Source organism: Tachysurus vachellii, chromosome 23 (assembly GCF_030014155.1).
Source record: "Tachysurus vachellii isolate PV-2020 chromosome 23, HZAU_Pvac_v1, whole genome shotgun sequence".
In the NCBI taxonomy this organism is placed as follows: Eukaryota; Metazoa; Chordata; class Actinopteri; order Siluriformes; family Bagridae; genus Tachysurus; species Tachysurus vachellii.
This window is the reverse complement of record NC_083482.1, coordinates 8,812,795-8,828,494: the sequence shown is the minus strand read 5'-3', so window position 1 is coordinate 8,828,494 and position 15,700 is coordinate 8,812,795. Positions and strand designations below refer to the sequence as shown.

Genomic DNA, 15,700 nt, shown 5'->3' with positions numbered 1-15,700 from the left:
CTTACTGGATGCTTTTGTGGAAAACGCAGCCTTCTGAAGCTTTCAAAGATTCCCCAAAGCTAAATAAATTAAACAGATCTCTCAAAGTAATGTCTGAGCTGGAGTGTCTTTACTCAGACCGATAGTGGAGAACTATTTGAATTCTATTGAAATATTGGGTTAAAGCCTTTAATGAGAAGAGGTCAACCCTGTGAGGATCCCGAGGCTTCTAGAGATTGTAGCAGCTCCAGATTCCTCATCATGGTGATTTCTGAACTTCGAAGAGAAGTTGCAAACCCTGTGAGGTCCTCTCAATCAATACACAAAACAATATTCTACATATGCTTTATCTCCTTCTTGGAACATTTGAAGGCTCTGGCATGGAGAAGTTAGTGTCAAATCAATAATGAACTAATTTATGAATTGCTCAGGAGCTCCTAGTTACATGACTCCAAAAGACTGTATACACTGTAGATTTATAATCAAGCTAGTTTATGATAATTCACACTCTCCTGTGTTTATAATGATTTATATTCACACTCCCTGGTGTCACATAAAGGAGGATGGGAACCCTTTTGAGCCTGCTTCCCCTCAAGATTTCTTCCTCATAACATCTCAGGGAGTTTTACTTTCCTCATTAGGAAAAACAAATATACAAACATAAGTCTATTATTAAGTATTGAACTTTTTGTTCTATATTTTTATATTCTATAAAGCTACATCCACAAATTAAACCTGGATGTGCACTATGTGGATTATAAAATATTATAAAACAGTTAGTTCTGGTAAATTACTTTGATTGGTTAGAGTGGTGTTCCATGACTATATTTTCTTTAATCCTATTAGGGTGTTTAATTATGTACTGTAAGACACGACAGCATAATTACTGTAAGTGACCTGAACTTATTTCTTCTCTTTAAAGGTGGGGTGCACGATGCTTGAAAGCCAATGTTGACATTTGAAATCACCAAAACAAACACGCCCCTAACCCAAATGGGTCCCACCCCTGTTTTGATAGCACACATACATACGTAACCCTGGCAACTAATGGAAAGAAATGTGTCTTTATCATAGCTGAAGGGAAGAACAATACGATTGCAGATAAACAAACAAGCAAAAATGACACGCAAGCATAATCATGCAAAGGACGGCATATATTAGTTCTGTGAAACAAAGCAAAACCAACGTTACTCACCTATCGAGAAGGAAAAAAGCAACCTCGGTGTCCCATCGCAGGCTTTCAGTTCTCTCCAGCGCTGGAAAGCTGATCCCATATTAACATGGGTCCTGCTTCTTGCCTTATCGTAAGCCTTTTTTTGCTTTTCTCCACCATGTCAATGTTTCAATCGCTTTCTGCTAATGTCACACATACGCACTGAACACTCTCTCCGCCGCATACTGACAAGACACGCCCCTTCCTGCTTATTGGCTACACGTTTGTTTTGTTTGTCGGCCCAACTCAGCTTTCTGAAGCATTTCTCAAACATCATACACCCCACCTTTAACTTGAATTGTCAAGTTTAGGACATTAAAGTCAAGTTTATAAGTTTGAAAGATTAAAGTCCTTTGTTTTGACTACTTTAATAAGTTTAACCAGCATGAATGTTTACAGTGTTTGCTTAACTCAGCTGATCTGTATTAGCCACATAAGTCCAATTCCTAGTTTGAAACAGTTACTATAGTATTATTAGGTAACAGCAGTGGAAAAAGATGCTTTTCAGGAATATAACTTTTTGCTTAAAATAAGAAAGTCTGCCAGATTAATAAAAGGAAGAAGGAAAGGCAATTTTTATAGAGGTGACTTCAACAGGAATGTACAAATGAATGTGTGCTAGCTAGTGAGCTAGTCAGCATGATATATATTTTTCCTATAGTGGAGCAAAAATAAACAGAAATTTTAGTCATATTGTGTCTGTTTGAGACGAGGGATATGCATCAGTACTGAGAAACTTTATTACCTCACTCAGTACAAACCTCCTAAAAACACACAAAGAGACCTGTAGCTGGCACAAAAAAATACATGCATAGGAAAATGTAGATACGTTTTTATTATTATTTTTAGTTTTTGTCTGGGAACCAAGCCAGCCAGAGACTTGTTTAACTGAAAAATCAATCCCACATCATTTGCTCATTATATAAATGTGTACTTTAATATTTAAAGAAATAAAACCTTACATTCCCAAACTTAAAATCTATTTTTTGTGTTATTAAGCTTTGTGGATTTAATGTTATAGTGTATGATCAGACTAAATAAACATTGTAGTGAATTAAATATTGATGACCGCCCATGGGGATTTGTGTGCAATTTTTATTCCTTGTGATGATGATTTAGACATGAAATATCAACAAATATATTCTCATTACATGCTCTGAGGAGGTTTTCATAAATCTGGTGATATAAAGCTTATAATATAATGTGCTATCTTGCTGTTAAGTTTATGACATGATCACACAAACTTGCAATACTATTTAAAAGGTAGGTATAAAAAGGTTAAACATTTCCTTTTTTCTTTCATTATAATGAATGTACATGGAGCTTAAGCAGAAGCAATGATTCAGAAGATGAACATCTGATAGTAACCATTACACCATTACACTTAATATAGTTCTATTACATGGCTCCTAGGGCAATTTCTTGCATATTATTCAGCAGGATATGAAACTGAGACATCAAAGTATAGCGTGCCCTCAAAAAATTAAAGAGTTACAGTTTTAATGTGTTGTGTTCGAAATTAGAATAGAGCATTACAGAGAAACTTGGTGAGTAAGTAATGTGTTTTAGTAACTGAAAGCATCTTGTAAAGATTATCCACTATGTACGTGTTCTTGTCTTTCTGACTTTACATCCTAGTATGTTTCCTTATTATCTTTCATTTAAGCCAATTTTGAAAGCAGCAGTGTTGTGTATTTTCTCTCCTATTAGCCTGGGCAGGGTTGACCTTCCCAAATCACCCAGGCTCTTCATGTATTTTAAGGCTGGCATTGCTCCACAATGGCGTGAGTGTGTGTGCACCGTATGCATGACAGGTTGGTGTTCATGGGAAGTTAAGGTGTTTGTGTAGAGAGACCCGAGGGAGCAAAACTCCAGACAGCTAGAGTCTCCACTCACATCCTTCTGACCGTGTGTATTAGTGGACTGGCCTTTCACTGGAGTGTGTAAGACTTTGTACAAGAGACTTCTGACAGCTTTTAGCTTTTAACTTTCTTCAGACATAGAAGAATTTTTTAAGGTCAGTATGAGCAAAAGAATATTCTGAAGGATGTTTGAGATGAGTTGAGTTGAGCAGAGATTAGATGAGCTGTGATGAGGTGAATTCAGTACGACTCCCTGGCAGAGATGTCTTTGAAGACAAATCATATATATGTATTCTTAATTAAAACGTCAGACAAATACCTCATGCTTCTTTGACAAGACTAAAGGAAGTTGTTCCTATGATAACAGCAAATTAGGGACAAATCTGTGAAATCAAGCATGGATAATGTGCATGTTTATTCATATTGGACACCCTGTTTGTTGTAAGGCTTTCTCCTCTAAGCAAGTAAAACACACATGCAGACACACACACATACATACACACACACATACACACACACACAAAAAAAATATAAAATGATTTCATGTAATATCAGGTAAATAAATCCAAATTAGACTAAACTACACAATTATTATTATGTTTTGGCAGCAGCTGCTGTCAGCCATATCAACTAAGCCACATCGCATCAGTGCGCTTACACTGAATATCAGCACGGCTTTAATTTGGCCAAATAGTAATCATATCCGTGTCAATATTCAGTTTATGCATGATTACAATTGTGTTATTGCTTTCAGACAACAGCTTTATAAACAAAAATTAATATTGATTGAGTGGCATTTCAGACACAATATGGCCAAATGTTCTGTTGATTTTTGCTCCTCTAGTGGAAATAGAGCTAAAAAGCCACACTCACTTTATAGCATGTCACCTACATGACTAGCTAGCTCACATTGATACGCACATTTCAGTTAAAGGTACTTCCAGTAATATTTCTGTCCCTTTTACTCATTCATACTCATCTAACTTTTACATTTTAAAGTAAGATGTTGCTAACACTGCTATAGTGACTAGTTTTGAACTATTCTACAGTAGTTTATGTGGAGTTACCTGGAAAACGGAAATGAGCAGAAAGATACGGCCACACCCGGGAGGAGGAGGACAGACACATATGCAGGATAGCTTCAAATAAATAGAGTTTAATAAATAATAAACACAGAACAGGAACAAAGACGAAAACTACACAGAACAAAGGATGAGGAAGAACAACATACACTGACAATGATTCTGCGCTGCCATCGGCAATGCGGCACGGTTAAATAGACATAACGATTAACAATAGGGAACAGGTGTCCAGAGACAGGGAGGAGTAAACAAGGGTGTGGCAGACACGTGACATGGAACATAAACAGAAGCACATGGCCAAAAGTCCAGGCTGAACCGTAACAGTATCCCGAAGCGCCAATCCCGTCTTAATAACAATCCCGATGAGGTCCAGGAGGGGGGAGCAACGCACACGGCGAGGCAGATGGGGGGAGCAAGGCACACGGCAGGGCAGATGGGGGGAGCAAGGCACAAGCTAGGGCAGATGGGGGAGCAAGGCACGCGGCGAGGCAGATAGGGGGAGCAAGGCACACGGCGAAGCAGATGGGGGAGCAAGGCAAATGGCGAGGCGGATTGGGGGGCAAGGCACACAGCGAGGCAGATGGGGGGAGCAAGGCACCTGGAGAGGCAGATGGGGGGAGCAAGGCACGCGGCAAAGCAGATAGGGGGAGCAAGGCACACGGCGGCGCAGCCAGAGAGGGCCAAGCGACGTCCACAGCCGAGCAGAAGGGCCAAGCGACGTCCACTGCCGAGCAGAAGGGCCGAGCGACGTCCACAGCCAAGCAGAAGGGCCGAGCAACGTCCACAGCTGAGCAGAAGGGCCGAGCGCAACCTCAATGAAGCGATGTCCCCCACTGGAACAGGTGCGGGGCAATGCCGCAGGATACCAAAAAAGAGGACAAAACCGGGATGGTGACATCGTCCCCAGAACAGAAGTGAGGCGAAGTCTTCCTCTGGGAACCAGAAGTGGAGCGGCGTCCCTCACCGGATAAAATGCGGAACGATGTCACCGGAAAAGAGGCATACTGGATGAACAGTCACATTCATTGGATGAGGAAAAAAAATTATGCCCCAATAAGCCGGAAGCTATCCTGCTGGGTCCAAGTTTGCGCGGAATCATGGTTAAATAGACATAACGATTAACAATAGGGAACAGGTGTGCAGAGACGGGGAGGAGTAAACAAAGACGGGGCAGACACATGACACGGAACATAAACAGAAGCGCATGGCCAAAAGTCCGGGCTGAACCGTAACAGATACAGAGTGTGAAACTTTCCAGTGCAGTTATAGGATCTTTAGGCACTCAGAATGCTGCCAGACCAATCAAATTAGTAGGCTGAATCTAAATGTTGTATAATTATGAGTTACCAAATGATTGTAATGCTTATCTGAAGTTATAAGATGTTTAATCCCTGCAAAGTGGCTAATAATATGCAAAAAAGTAATGTTAAACACTTTCAAGATGATTAAGTTAATTTATACTTGGGGTTGATTGTGTGTGTGTGTGTGTGTGTGTGTGTGTGTGTACATGCAGAGGAGATCTCACAGATTTGCATATGGGATAACAACACATAAAGCAACATTGTCTACAAAATACTACAGATTATAATTATGTATTTATTTATCTGTTTATTTTCTTTATTTTTATTGCTTTACTTGTGTTTAAGTTGTTTTAAATAGTTACATTTCACACAATTATTTTCATGTTGCACAAAAACATGTCATACTTGTTATTGGCTGTCATGATAATTCTTGAGTGGATTTCATCAATCATACTGTGTCTATACAATTTACACTCATCATAGTGCATGTATTCATGCAGGTGCAGGCTAGAATTGAAGAAGATGTGATCTTAGACACTGTGTCGTCTTTGTTGCTGCCAGATGGGCAGGTTTGAATATTTCAGAAACTGCTGATCTACTGGGATTTTCACACACAGTTTACACAGAGTGGTGCAAAAAAAAAAGACAGAAAGAATGAAAGAAAGAAGAACATTAGAACAGGCAAAAGTGGCTTGTTGATAAAAGAGAACAGAAGAGAATGGACAGACTGGTCGATGGTAAACCTACTCTTTAAATCTGGGGAATGTGATGAGCAGAAAAGCAGCTCAGAAATCACAATAAATTAAACTAAGGAAAGTGATGCTAGGATGTTGCACAGGCTCAGTTACAGTGCGCTTGTATACAGTATATATGAGAGAGGAGAGGGCCATTAAACAGGAATGAAGAATAACATAAATGCTGAGTGGAGAACGGATTCCCCGTCTACCAGAAAGCTGCAAGCTAAGCAGCCATGCTGGATTTATTTATAGATTCTTCAATTATATGCCATATACAGTAGTTGCTTTACACAAAATGTTTTCTAGCTGTCTCATCACTTTTTTGGAATTTTTGCAATGTAATACAGAATAAGTAAGATCATATTAAGAACATTTTTATTATTTCTTTTTTTAATTCATTTGATTTGTTTTCATATTTTATGAGGTACATTTTATGCTTTCAGTACAAAAAGTTTTACTGTTCAAAAGTTTTGTCCAAATATCTGCCTGAACTGTTATCATTTAACCGTCCCATTTTTTTTTTTCCTTACAAAAATAGATTTTCCCTAAAAAAATCCTTCAGTAACTCTGTGTACTATAAATAGCGTGAATATCAACTTTACATTCAAGCAAGCTTTCCATTTGCGGCCCCCGCAGTGTAACAGTTTTCCAGCTGAAAGCACTAAGATGTAATGATGAGTTATGGAGACTTCTGGGGGGAGAACTCTAGGCTATTAAATGAAAAGCAATTACATTAAATATCCAAAATCTGTGGGTTAAGCTTCGGTGAGCTTCTGTGTTTACCCTACCGAGACCTCAATTATCCTTTGTAAATCCGTTTGTTATATTGTTACTATAAAAAACAGGAAATGCAAAGTACAAAGCAAACGGATTCAGAAATGAGCCAAATATAATAATATTCAGTTGGAGACTAGAATTAATGTTGTTATTTTTCACAAAGCAGTGCAGCTGCTTTGACTTATATACTGTATAAGATTGATCATTTGGATTGTTTGGAATTTTATATGCATCATATTCTTTATACTATATAGAAATCACTGACATAACTGTAGTCCTAGGATAGAAGGTCCGAATCCGGATGATGTGAGCCGGAGTAACACGATTCTCTCTCCAATGTTAATCATGGTGTATGTAGAAACGTGTAGGGTTTTTTTTTTACTTCCTGTGATGTAACAGTTCAAAACAATACCGTGGCGCATGCTAACCTTAACCCTTATTAGCTGTTGTGTTAAAGTGGAGACCTGGCTGGAGTACGGAATTTAGCAGGTGACCAAATTGAGGAGAAAAATGGGGAAATGGCATCATTTTCTATTTTATATATGTATATATGTATATATTATATGATTCTGCATGTTGCCATATTAGTATCTGTTAGTATCCATATTAGTATTAGTATAATTTATGTAACGTGTTGTTCTACTTATTTTCATCTTTAAAGAAAATCTGAAGTCACTACAATTGCATTCTGGCAAATGATCAAAAAATAAATTGACAGTAATAGCACCAAATTGACCTTGTAGCCATAATTTAATATACTGTATTGAATCTATGAGTTATGTTTCTCAGAATCAATTCGGAGTCTATTTGACAATTATTGTATTTTAAAATGAAACAATCGATTTAAAACTTAAAATGTAATTATTTTATTGTGGAACACGGCCATGGAGATGACTTATGAATGAATATTACACTTAAACCTTCGAATGATGCACAAATACATCTTAGAGTAATGAATATTCCATTTGTATCCTATTAGCCCATCACCTCAGGCACATTCTCTTTTGTTTAGTCTTGCCGAATAATGAAGCGGAAGCCATGTGTTATGAATGACACAGATGTAAGTCTTGAACTCAAATTATACAATGGCCAGGAGATGCTTAGTTTGTAGCCATGATTCATTAATTGCTGGACTCGATGTATTCAATTGAGGCTGTGCTTTTTAAAAATAACCACCATGCCACCTCTGTGGCTCTAAAGAAGTGCTCCATGAATCTGGTTCCATTTTCAATAAAAGTGCTGTCCAATGTGAAAGGTACTTTTGAAGGATTTGACTACTCTGACAGTTTCCTTTAGAAGGTTATGTGGCTTAAATCTTGCTGACTTCTTCCACTTGCACTGAAAATATGCAATTCAAGCCATCATCAAAAATGATGGAAGTCATGCCTTCTTAAACATTCTTAGGTAAAATGTTTTGCTTGTGAAAATTTGTACAAATTTGTTGCATGCATTATGACAGCTCATGATCCAATCCCCTGTTTCAACTTTCCTGGAACAATAAGAAACTTTAAAAGTTGCAACATCACTAAGTCTATCATGCTTGTGTTTATTGCTTTCAGAAAGAGAAAAGCACCAATAAATCCCTCATGCTGTGCCACTTGGTCCTGCTCCTCTGTGCTCCCTGCCCTGCTAATCTAACAAGGTGGAATTCATTAACCTTGCCCGTATTCCTGGCCACATGTCTCCAGCGGTTGCTGGGTGCAGGTTATCATTCCTGCATTGTCGACAGGCTGATGGAGGCAGAGAAAATCCAGAACTCATTTATTTATGAGTCCTACACGCCGTCTAGCACCGGGGTCAATAACATCACACACTCACACAGAGCTGGATAGCAGCAGCATGCAGGTCGAGCAGCACTGAGGCCAATCATTTAGACACCTTTAGCTGAGGTTCTGAAGCCTCTGGCATCTGCAGTGAGACAGGGGTCATGGCACATGGCTTAATTGGAATGGAGAAGTTTTTTGGGCATGGCCTCATTATTTTATGGAGCACAGAAGGATTGCTGTCATGTCTTAAGGATTTTATGCCTATGAATGGCATTTGTTGACATCATTAGCGATGTTTGAGAGCTTTGTAATTTGTAATTGTTAAAAAAATGCCAAAAATGTCACAGAAGCAATGCAGATGATTTGAGAAATATTCTAAGCTATAATATAGGTATAATTCTGGCTAGAGTTATGTCACGTTGTGCCCAGAGGCTGCCAGCTTTTTAATGCACTTATAAATTCTTGCACCCTATTAGCAGGTGAATTATAAATGAGATGCATTTTGCCATCATAATTCGAGCTCATCTTCGTCCTCAGTGGTTTGTCATTTTAGTGCCAGCTGTCTCATTTGTGTATCATTATCAGAGTCAGCTTCTGGGTTCCAGCATGAGTTATAAACATTACATGACTGTCACGCTTCACTCTTTCTCACCCACACTATCTATACACACACACTGTCTATCTCTTTCTCTCGCATTCTCTCAAGTACACTGTTTGTCTTTTCTAATCGTCCACCTGTCACCCTCATTTGCTGAAACAAAAGAGGTGTTAAGAGTTTACAGAGTCTTTGAAGCGTAGCAGATTTGATTTGATTACACACATTACCCAGGCGTTTATGTGCGTGGTTGTGATTTAAGTTCTACGTTTTACATACTGCTTGTAAATTGAACAATCCATTACAGACATACAGAGTAACATCATTTTTAATTGCTTTCCTTTCCCACAAGTCTGTAAAATGAGATTTTCTTCATAAAGCAGGAGGATTTAAAGGGAAAGTTCATTTATTGTCCTTACCTGGAGCTAACTCAAATATCATTTGTATTGCCTCTCAGGACACAGTGTTAGGGAATTTATATTGTTACTTCTCATTGTGTTCTGCACTGAGGAACCAGCTTCATGGTGACTGTTTGGCAGCGATATTGCAGGGATTAGAGATGAAGCCTGACTGGGATTAGTGTTAATAGGAAAGCAGAAACCTGTACACACCCGTCGATGAGTCTTCCCTCCTGAGCCTCAATGACAACTGAGCAGTGAGGTGCTGCGTAAACAACAGCATTTTGTTTGCTGATGATTTGTCTTGTGAGAAGCAGGTTTATTAGAAATAAGCTTTTTTTCTGTAACATGACCATTTGTATCCTATGTGAAGCCTTTAGTTTTGTTACAGCGGAATCATTTTTCTTGTGATAGATAATTCATTATAGTCTCCCTGGCATGTTTTGGTGAAATAGGAGGAAACTAGAGAACCCAGAGAAAACCCACTGTGCCATAAGGAATACCTGCAAGATATAAAATGTTTATTATTTAAATGATTTAGTAAGAATATTTTTAAGACTCCTCCTTTTGTCCAATTTTAATCATGGATGAAACAGTGATTTTGAATTTATAGTAACATTTTATTAAGCTTGTTTACTTGTGGTGTGCACTGTTTCCGTGCACATACCCGTAGCTTATCTTTTCAAACGGGGACAGTGTGTTTTGATTTATTCAATCTGATACAAATGCAGTTATACGGAAGGATATAACCGTCCCTTCCACCCAGACCCTAACCAAATTGTGACCTGAGCTGAATTTGCAACTGTGTGACCATGTTTGCATTTACGGCTACTATTACGACTCATACTGCTTCAAATCCTTTCAAATATAACTGCATTTTCAATTGTTTCTAAGGCATACACATCAGTAAAGAGTAAATGTTATTTTCTGAGTCCAGAATTTTTATGACTCTATTCTCTGAGGCTTTAACTAAAGGGTTTTGTATTTGCTTTGAGTGCAACAACAAGAACATTGGAATGATCTAACCAGTACGATAAAAGAGACCATTCACACCATGAATGAATAATGAATAGCTTTTTCATTCATTTTAAGGGAGCCAAAATTTTTCAAAACACCTTCTGTGTCAAAATATTGTCTTGGGTTTTTATAATAAAACAGAAGAATTGAATTTCAGCAGCCTAGACTAAGGTCTTCTGAGGTCTTCTCTTCAGAAAATAGATCATTTAGCTGAATTCTGCTTGCTCCAAGGTGTATGCCTTTTCTCTCTCTCTCTCTCTCTCTCTCTCTCTCTCTCTCTCTCTCTCTCTCTCTCTCTCTCTCTTTGTGTTTGTACTCATTGTTGTGGGTGTGTGTACATGGAGCTTTGAGCTTTGAGGACTTGTTTTCTCTGTTCCAGGGTGATGAGCTCGGTGAATCTGAACAGGAAAGATATGGCAAGCCAGATATCCAAAAACTTCTGAGCCAGAAGCTCCTCAAGTTGCCATGGAAACCAGAGGTAAAGCCTCATTTGGTTGCCTTCATTTCTTTTACAAGCTGTAATGTTTACCCTCCAGAGGCTGGGTGAGGACGAAGTGTACACTGTGGAGGCTTTGTTTTCCCCAGTCATGATCGCTCTCCTTCTCTCTCTCTACTGCTAGCTCTGTCTGAATACACCCACCATTCAATATTCTGAATACACCCACCATTCAATATTTTGTAGTCATATCTAAAGCCATAGTAAGCCAGTAGCATACACTTACAAGAACAGCATTCCCTGTGAATATAATCTGACCTATATAGTAACTAGGTTGTGGTTTCGAACATATCTGAGAATGGCGAGATGTTGGGATAGTGTTTTAAAAGGAGACTGCCACTGTTCCAACACAAAATAATGAGTTTAGTCTATTTAAGGTAAAGAGCATGCACTACCTCAGGAAATCACATGCACTCATTAGCAACATCACAGCATCAGGTAATTAGTATTTACTCCTACTATCTACTATCTTATCCTTCTTATTAGTAACTAAAAAGAGTCTTAGCAATATAAACTACTTAAAAAAATGTGCAATGGATGAGAAATCTATCTATCTATCTATCTATCTATCTATCTATCTATCTATCTATCTATCTATCTATCTATCTATCTATCTATATGTTATAGTCAATAAATAATATGTTAGCACTGATAATGGTATTTTTTTCACATGTTGTTCAATACAGATACAATAACAGACTTGGGCATGAGGCACGTTCTTATTATCGTATGAGATTATTATTATTCTTATTATCGACTCAGATTATTTTGCCTGTACTCAAACAAATGAATCAGTTTAGTCTATTTATGGTGAGGAGCATGTGCTACTTCAGGAAATTGCATTCGCTCATTAGTAACATCACAACATTACAGCATCAGGCAATTAGAATCTGTGCTGTGCTTCCTATTGATAAAAAATACTTATTTTCAAGAGTATTTCAAATGAATCATAAATATACATGATGTTAATGTGAGTTACTTAATCATATATATATTTATAGTTTACTCTGTATGGAACCCTAAGGGGCCCTAAGCTGATTTTTATGTTGCTTATTAGGTAAGACTGTACATTCACTAGTCACCACTGTGAATTCCCGCACCAAAGGAATTCATCCTGCACTTATTTTTTGTTGTGATTAAAAATCAGATCCTTCTATGGTGGCATAGTGATTTCCACTGTGACCCATGCAATGTAAAAGAACACATTCCGTGCTTGCATATTGCCTTTGAGAATTGGCGCATCCATAAACAGCGCAAAATGACACACAGATGCGTCTTATTTATTTTGTTATTAACAGTGTAGCTGAACAAAACATTGAAGCTGGAAAAGTAGCCTGTTTATGTGTGATGTGTGGATTAACACATTCCTTGTTGTTTATCAGCATTTATCTAAATGAAATCAAGAGACTACGAGCCAGAGCCTCAATCCCCACACTAGTTAACTATTTTTTGAATTACTGGTCAGGCGCTAATAAAGTATTTTATCCCCACTGGTGATGTCCAAGCTGTCTTCCTATAAAGGAATGAATAATAAGGAAACTGCTGATATAGTCTATAGGCTGAGTACTAAGCAGTCTATGAAATTATTTGCTGAAATCAGTCATCTAGCCTACATTAATGATTAACTTTATAGTAGCATTTTTCCAATAAAGGGAATAGTGTGATGAGGATGAAGACATTTGATGATACCTCTCTAACCCCCCAACACACACACACACCTCACACTCCCACTAGAATAATGTGTGATTTCTCTGAGGAAACAACCACCCACACTTTTCCCATCGCTTTAGGAATTATACTAAAATTACACGAACAGGTGGCCAGAAGGACAGGAGGAAAAGCGGTGATGCGCCAGTCCTTCTGCAGCACGATATGATTTCTCTCCAAATATAGACGTGTTAGTCACCTGCAAACATGAAAACCTTCATTACTTGACCTCACTACATAAAACTATAAAACTAACAAGCAGGGTCAGTCTTTCTGTATCGTGTCACAACATTGTTAGTGCAACCCCATCGGATAAATCTAAGTTAAATGTGTTATTGACCTATCTGAATAATCAACAGAAAATGCTTGAGCTCATCACACCAAATCAAAGCCAAAGCGGAAACATGACTGCCAAGCTCTTATCAGCCAGTAATGAAGAGCACAGTGTTCTGCCACTCGCTGCCTCATTACTCCCCCTATTAATTAGCAGAATCCCAGTGTCCTGCCAGTTCTAAATGTGTGATTATCTGGCATAACAATGTCTTCAAAACAGACAATTGCTACAGAGTAATAGGAAAAGAAGTGATATATCTGAGGATGATATTTACAGGATACAAACTAATGGAGCACATACTGTAGTAACATAAGTATAGAAGTACCAGAGGTGTGGAATACTTGCACAATTCAGGAAGTCCACAGAATCCATAAATAGAAGATAGGTGAAAGGAGAGGGATGTTTTAAGCAGAGCTATGAAGGAGGAGATGAAGGATCAGATAATGAGACTTTTCTGAAGGTGCCTTTTCTCAAGGTGAATAATTTAACTGGAATTCAGCGCCAGAGGAACACAGTTCCAGTGTGTCGTGTACATTCAGAGGGTCTATGGCTGTAAAAAGTCTGCTTGGGAAGATGGAATGAGCCAAAATCTTTAAGCTGGGCTTTCAAGGTTTTGAACAATAGCCATATTAGTTAATTTCAGCTATAAGACAAATGTCAGATTTATGTTAATGTGCATTTTAACAGCTATTGTAACAGCTATTTCTTAAGTGTGATGGTCTCTCTACATGATTCATGTACAAATTTTGTCAATTTCATATTTTTTCACATATCGATGCTATTGGTCAGTCCCCACGTGGGTCTGTTATTTTTACAAGTTATTAACCAATCTAAAGTCTTGAAAATAGCTTGAGCGCAAATCTCTTAACTCCATTGGACACTTCAACTGTCTGGGAAATCTCGTAACTCCACCTCTTCTTCACTCCGTGGGAGATCTGCGTGGCATATTTCTCTGATGGAGAGAGTGTAGAGAGAGAGGAAGCAACAGTGGTGGAGGATACAGTGGTGCAGGATATAGTGCACAATATAATATTTGCATAATATAATATTTGAATTAAATTGAATGTTTTGGATACCACTATTAAATTATTGTTTTTATTATTATTTTACTGACTTTAAGTCAGCCTACTTATAGACAATGCCTCTCTTGGCACTGTGCATGTAAAACACTGTTTTTTGGACACTAACAAGTGAAAATAGTTAGGTTAGATACATTTGAGTAGGCCTGTTTTGTTAAAAATCGAAAGAAGCTGTAATGCTTCTTTGCAGAAAGAAACCCGTGAGCGATGAAGGTAAGTTTGCGAGCAGATTAGACTAATTTCCACCTATTAGACAGCCTAATCAGTTTATCGTGTTTTGTATTGCATCACTTATAGCTCTTAAACCTTTAAAATAGAGTTTAGGAAGATGTATGAACTACAGTCATTAGCTTTGGTTAACTATTGAAGCCTTGTCTCTTGTCAAAAGGCTCAACGTGACCGCAGACTTTATTGAACATTGCTGGCAGCAGCGACGTCTGTGTCCGTACCGTTCTTATCAATGACATCATAATCTCGTATCTCCCTGCTCCCAAGTCATAAAGCTTGTATCTCCGATAAAACGTGACTTTGGGAAAATGTTGTGTTAATGTTGGTACACAACAGTATATGATGGCAATATAAGGTATAATAACAACTTTAACGATACAATGTTTAATAACTCAAAAAATATGGCATTTTTTTCATTTCCTGAAAAATAATGGTTTTGGAGATACGAGGATTCCGCCCGACAGCGACGATTTGTAACTGATTTCATTTAGGTGTATTTTCAATTTTTGGATGAAATCTTTATTGAAATCTCCATAAAAACTTTAAGAGAACAACTGTTTATAGCTATTTTATTAAAACTGATAAAGGAACTAAGTTGTTTTGAAGGCATTCTGTAACAAACGGAGACCGGACCCCAGATCTCAACAGTAGTCACAATCACCCACGAGCAGAGAATCAGACCAAAATGCTGGATTATGGAAAACATGGCTTTAATTAACAAAAAATAAACTACAATAAAATACAAGACTTTCACCAAACACGAGACACATACTGCGCAGTTAACCAAACATAACAAAGACATGGAAACAATGACTAACAGAGACAGATACAAAAGGGCTAATATATTAGGGTCAAATGAGGAACCGGTGACATGATGGGAAGGCAGAGCGATAGGTAAAGGCTAAGCATGAGTCACATGGGGAATACACAGAAAGATGGCTGCAATAAAAGGCCTGCCAGAATCCCAATCCTATTCAACTTTAGACTTCAATTCAGTCAGTCAGTTGCTGAGATATAACAGCATTGTATTCCTTATTTCTCACATAATATATCATAAATCTGTGTGCTTTTTTTGTTTGGGCTTTATGTTTTATTTGAAAAAAAAACTTGTTGGTTTGTAATGTAGAGC

The 15,700-nt window shown here is 37.9% G+C and overlaps 1 protein-coding gene across 1 annotated transcript in view; it reads left to right on the top strand.

Annotated features, from left to right (window-relative positions):
• b4galnt4b (beta-1,4-N-acetyl-galactosaminyl transferase 4b) overlaps positions 1-15,700 on the top strand; it is a 96,786-nt gene that overhangs the window by 40,777 nt on the left and 40,309 nt on the right. Inside the window, exon 5 of the mRNA XM_060859294.1 lies at positions 11,107-11,205. Coding sequence (XP_060715277.1) covers positions 11,107-11,205 — 99 coding nt within the window. The remainder of the gene's footprint in view (positions 1-11,106; positions 11,206-15,700) is intronic.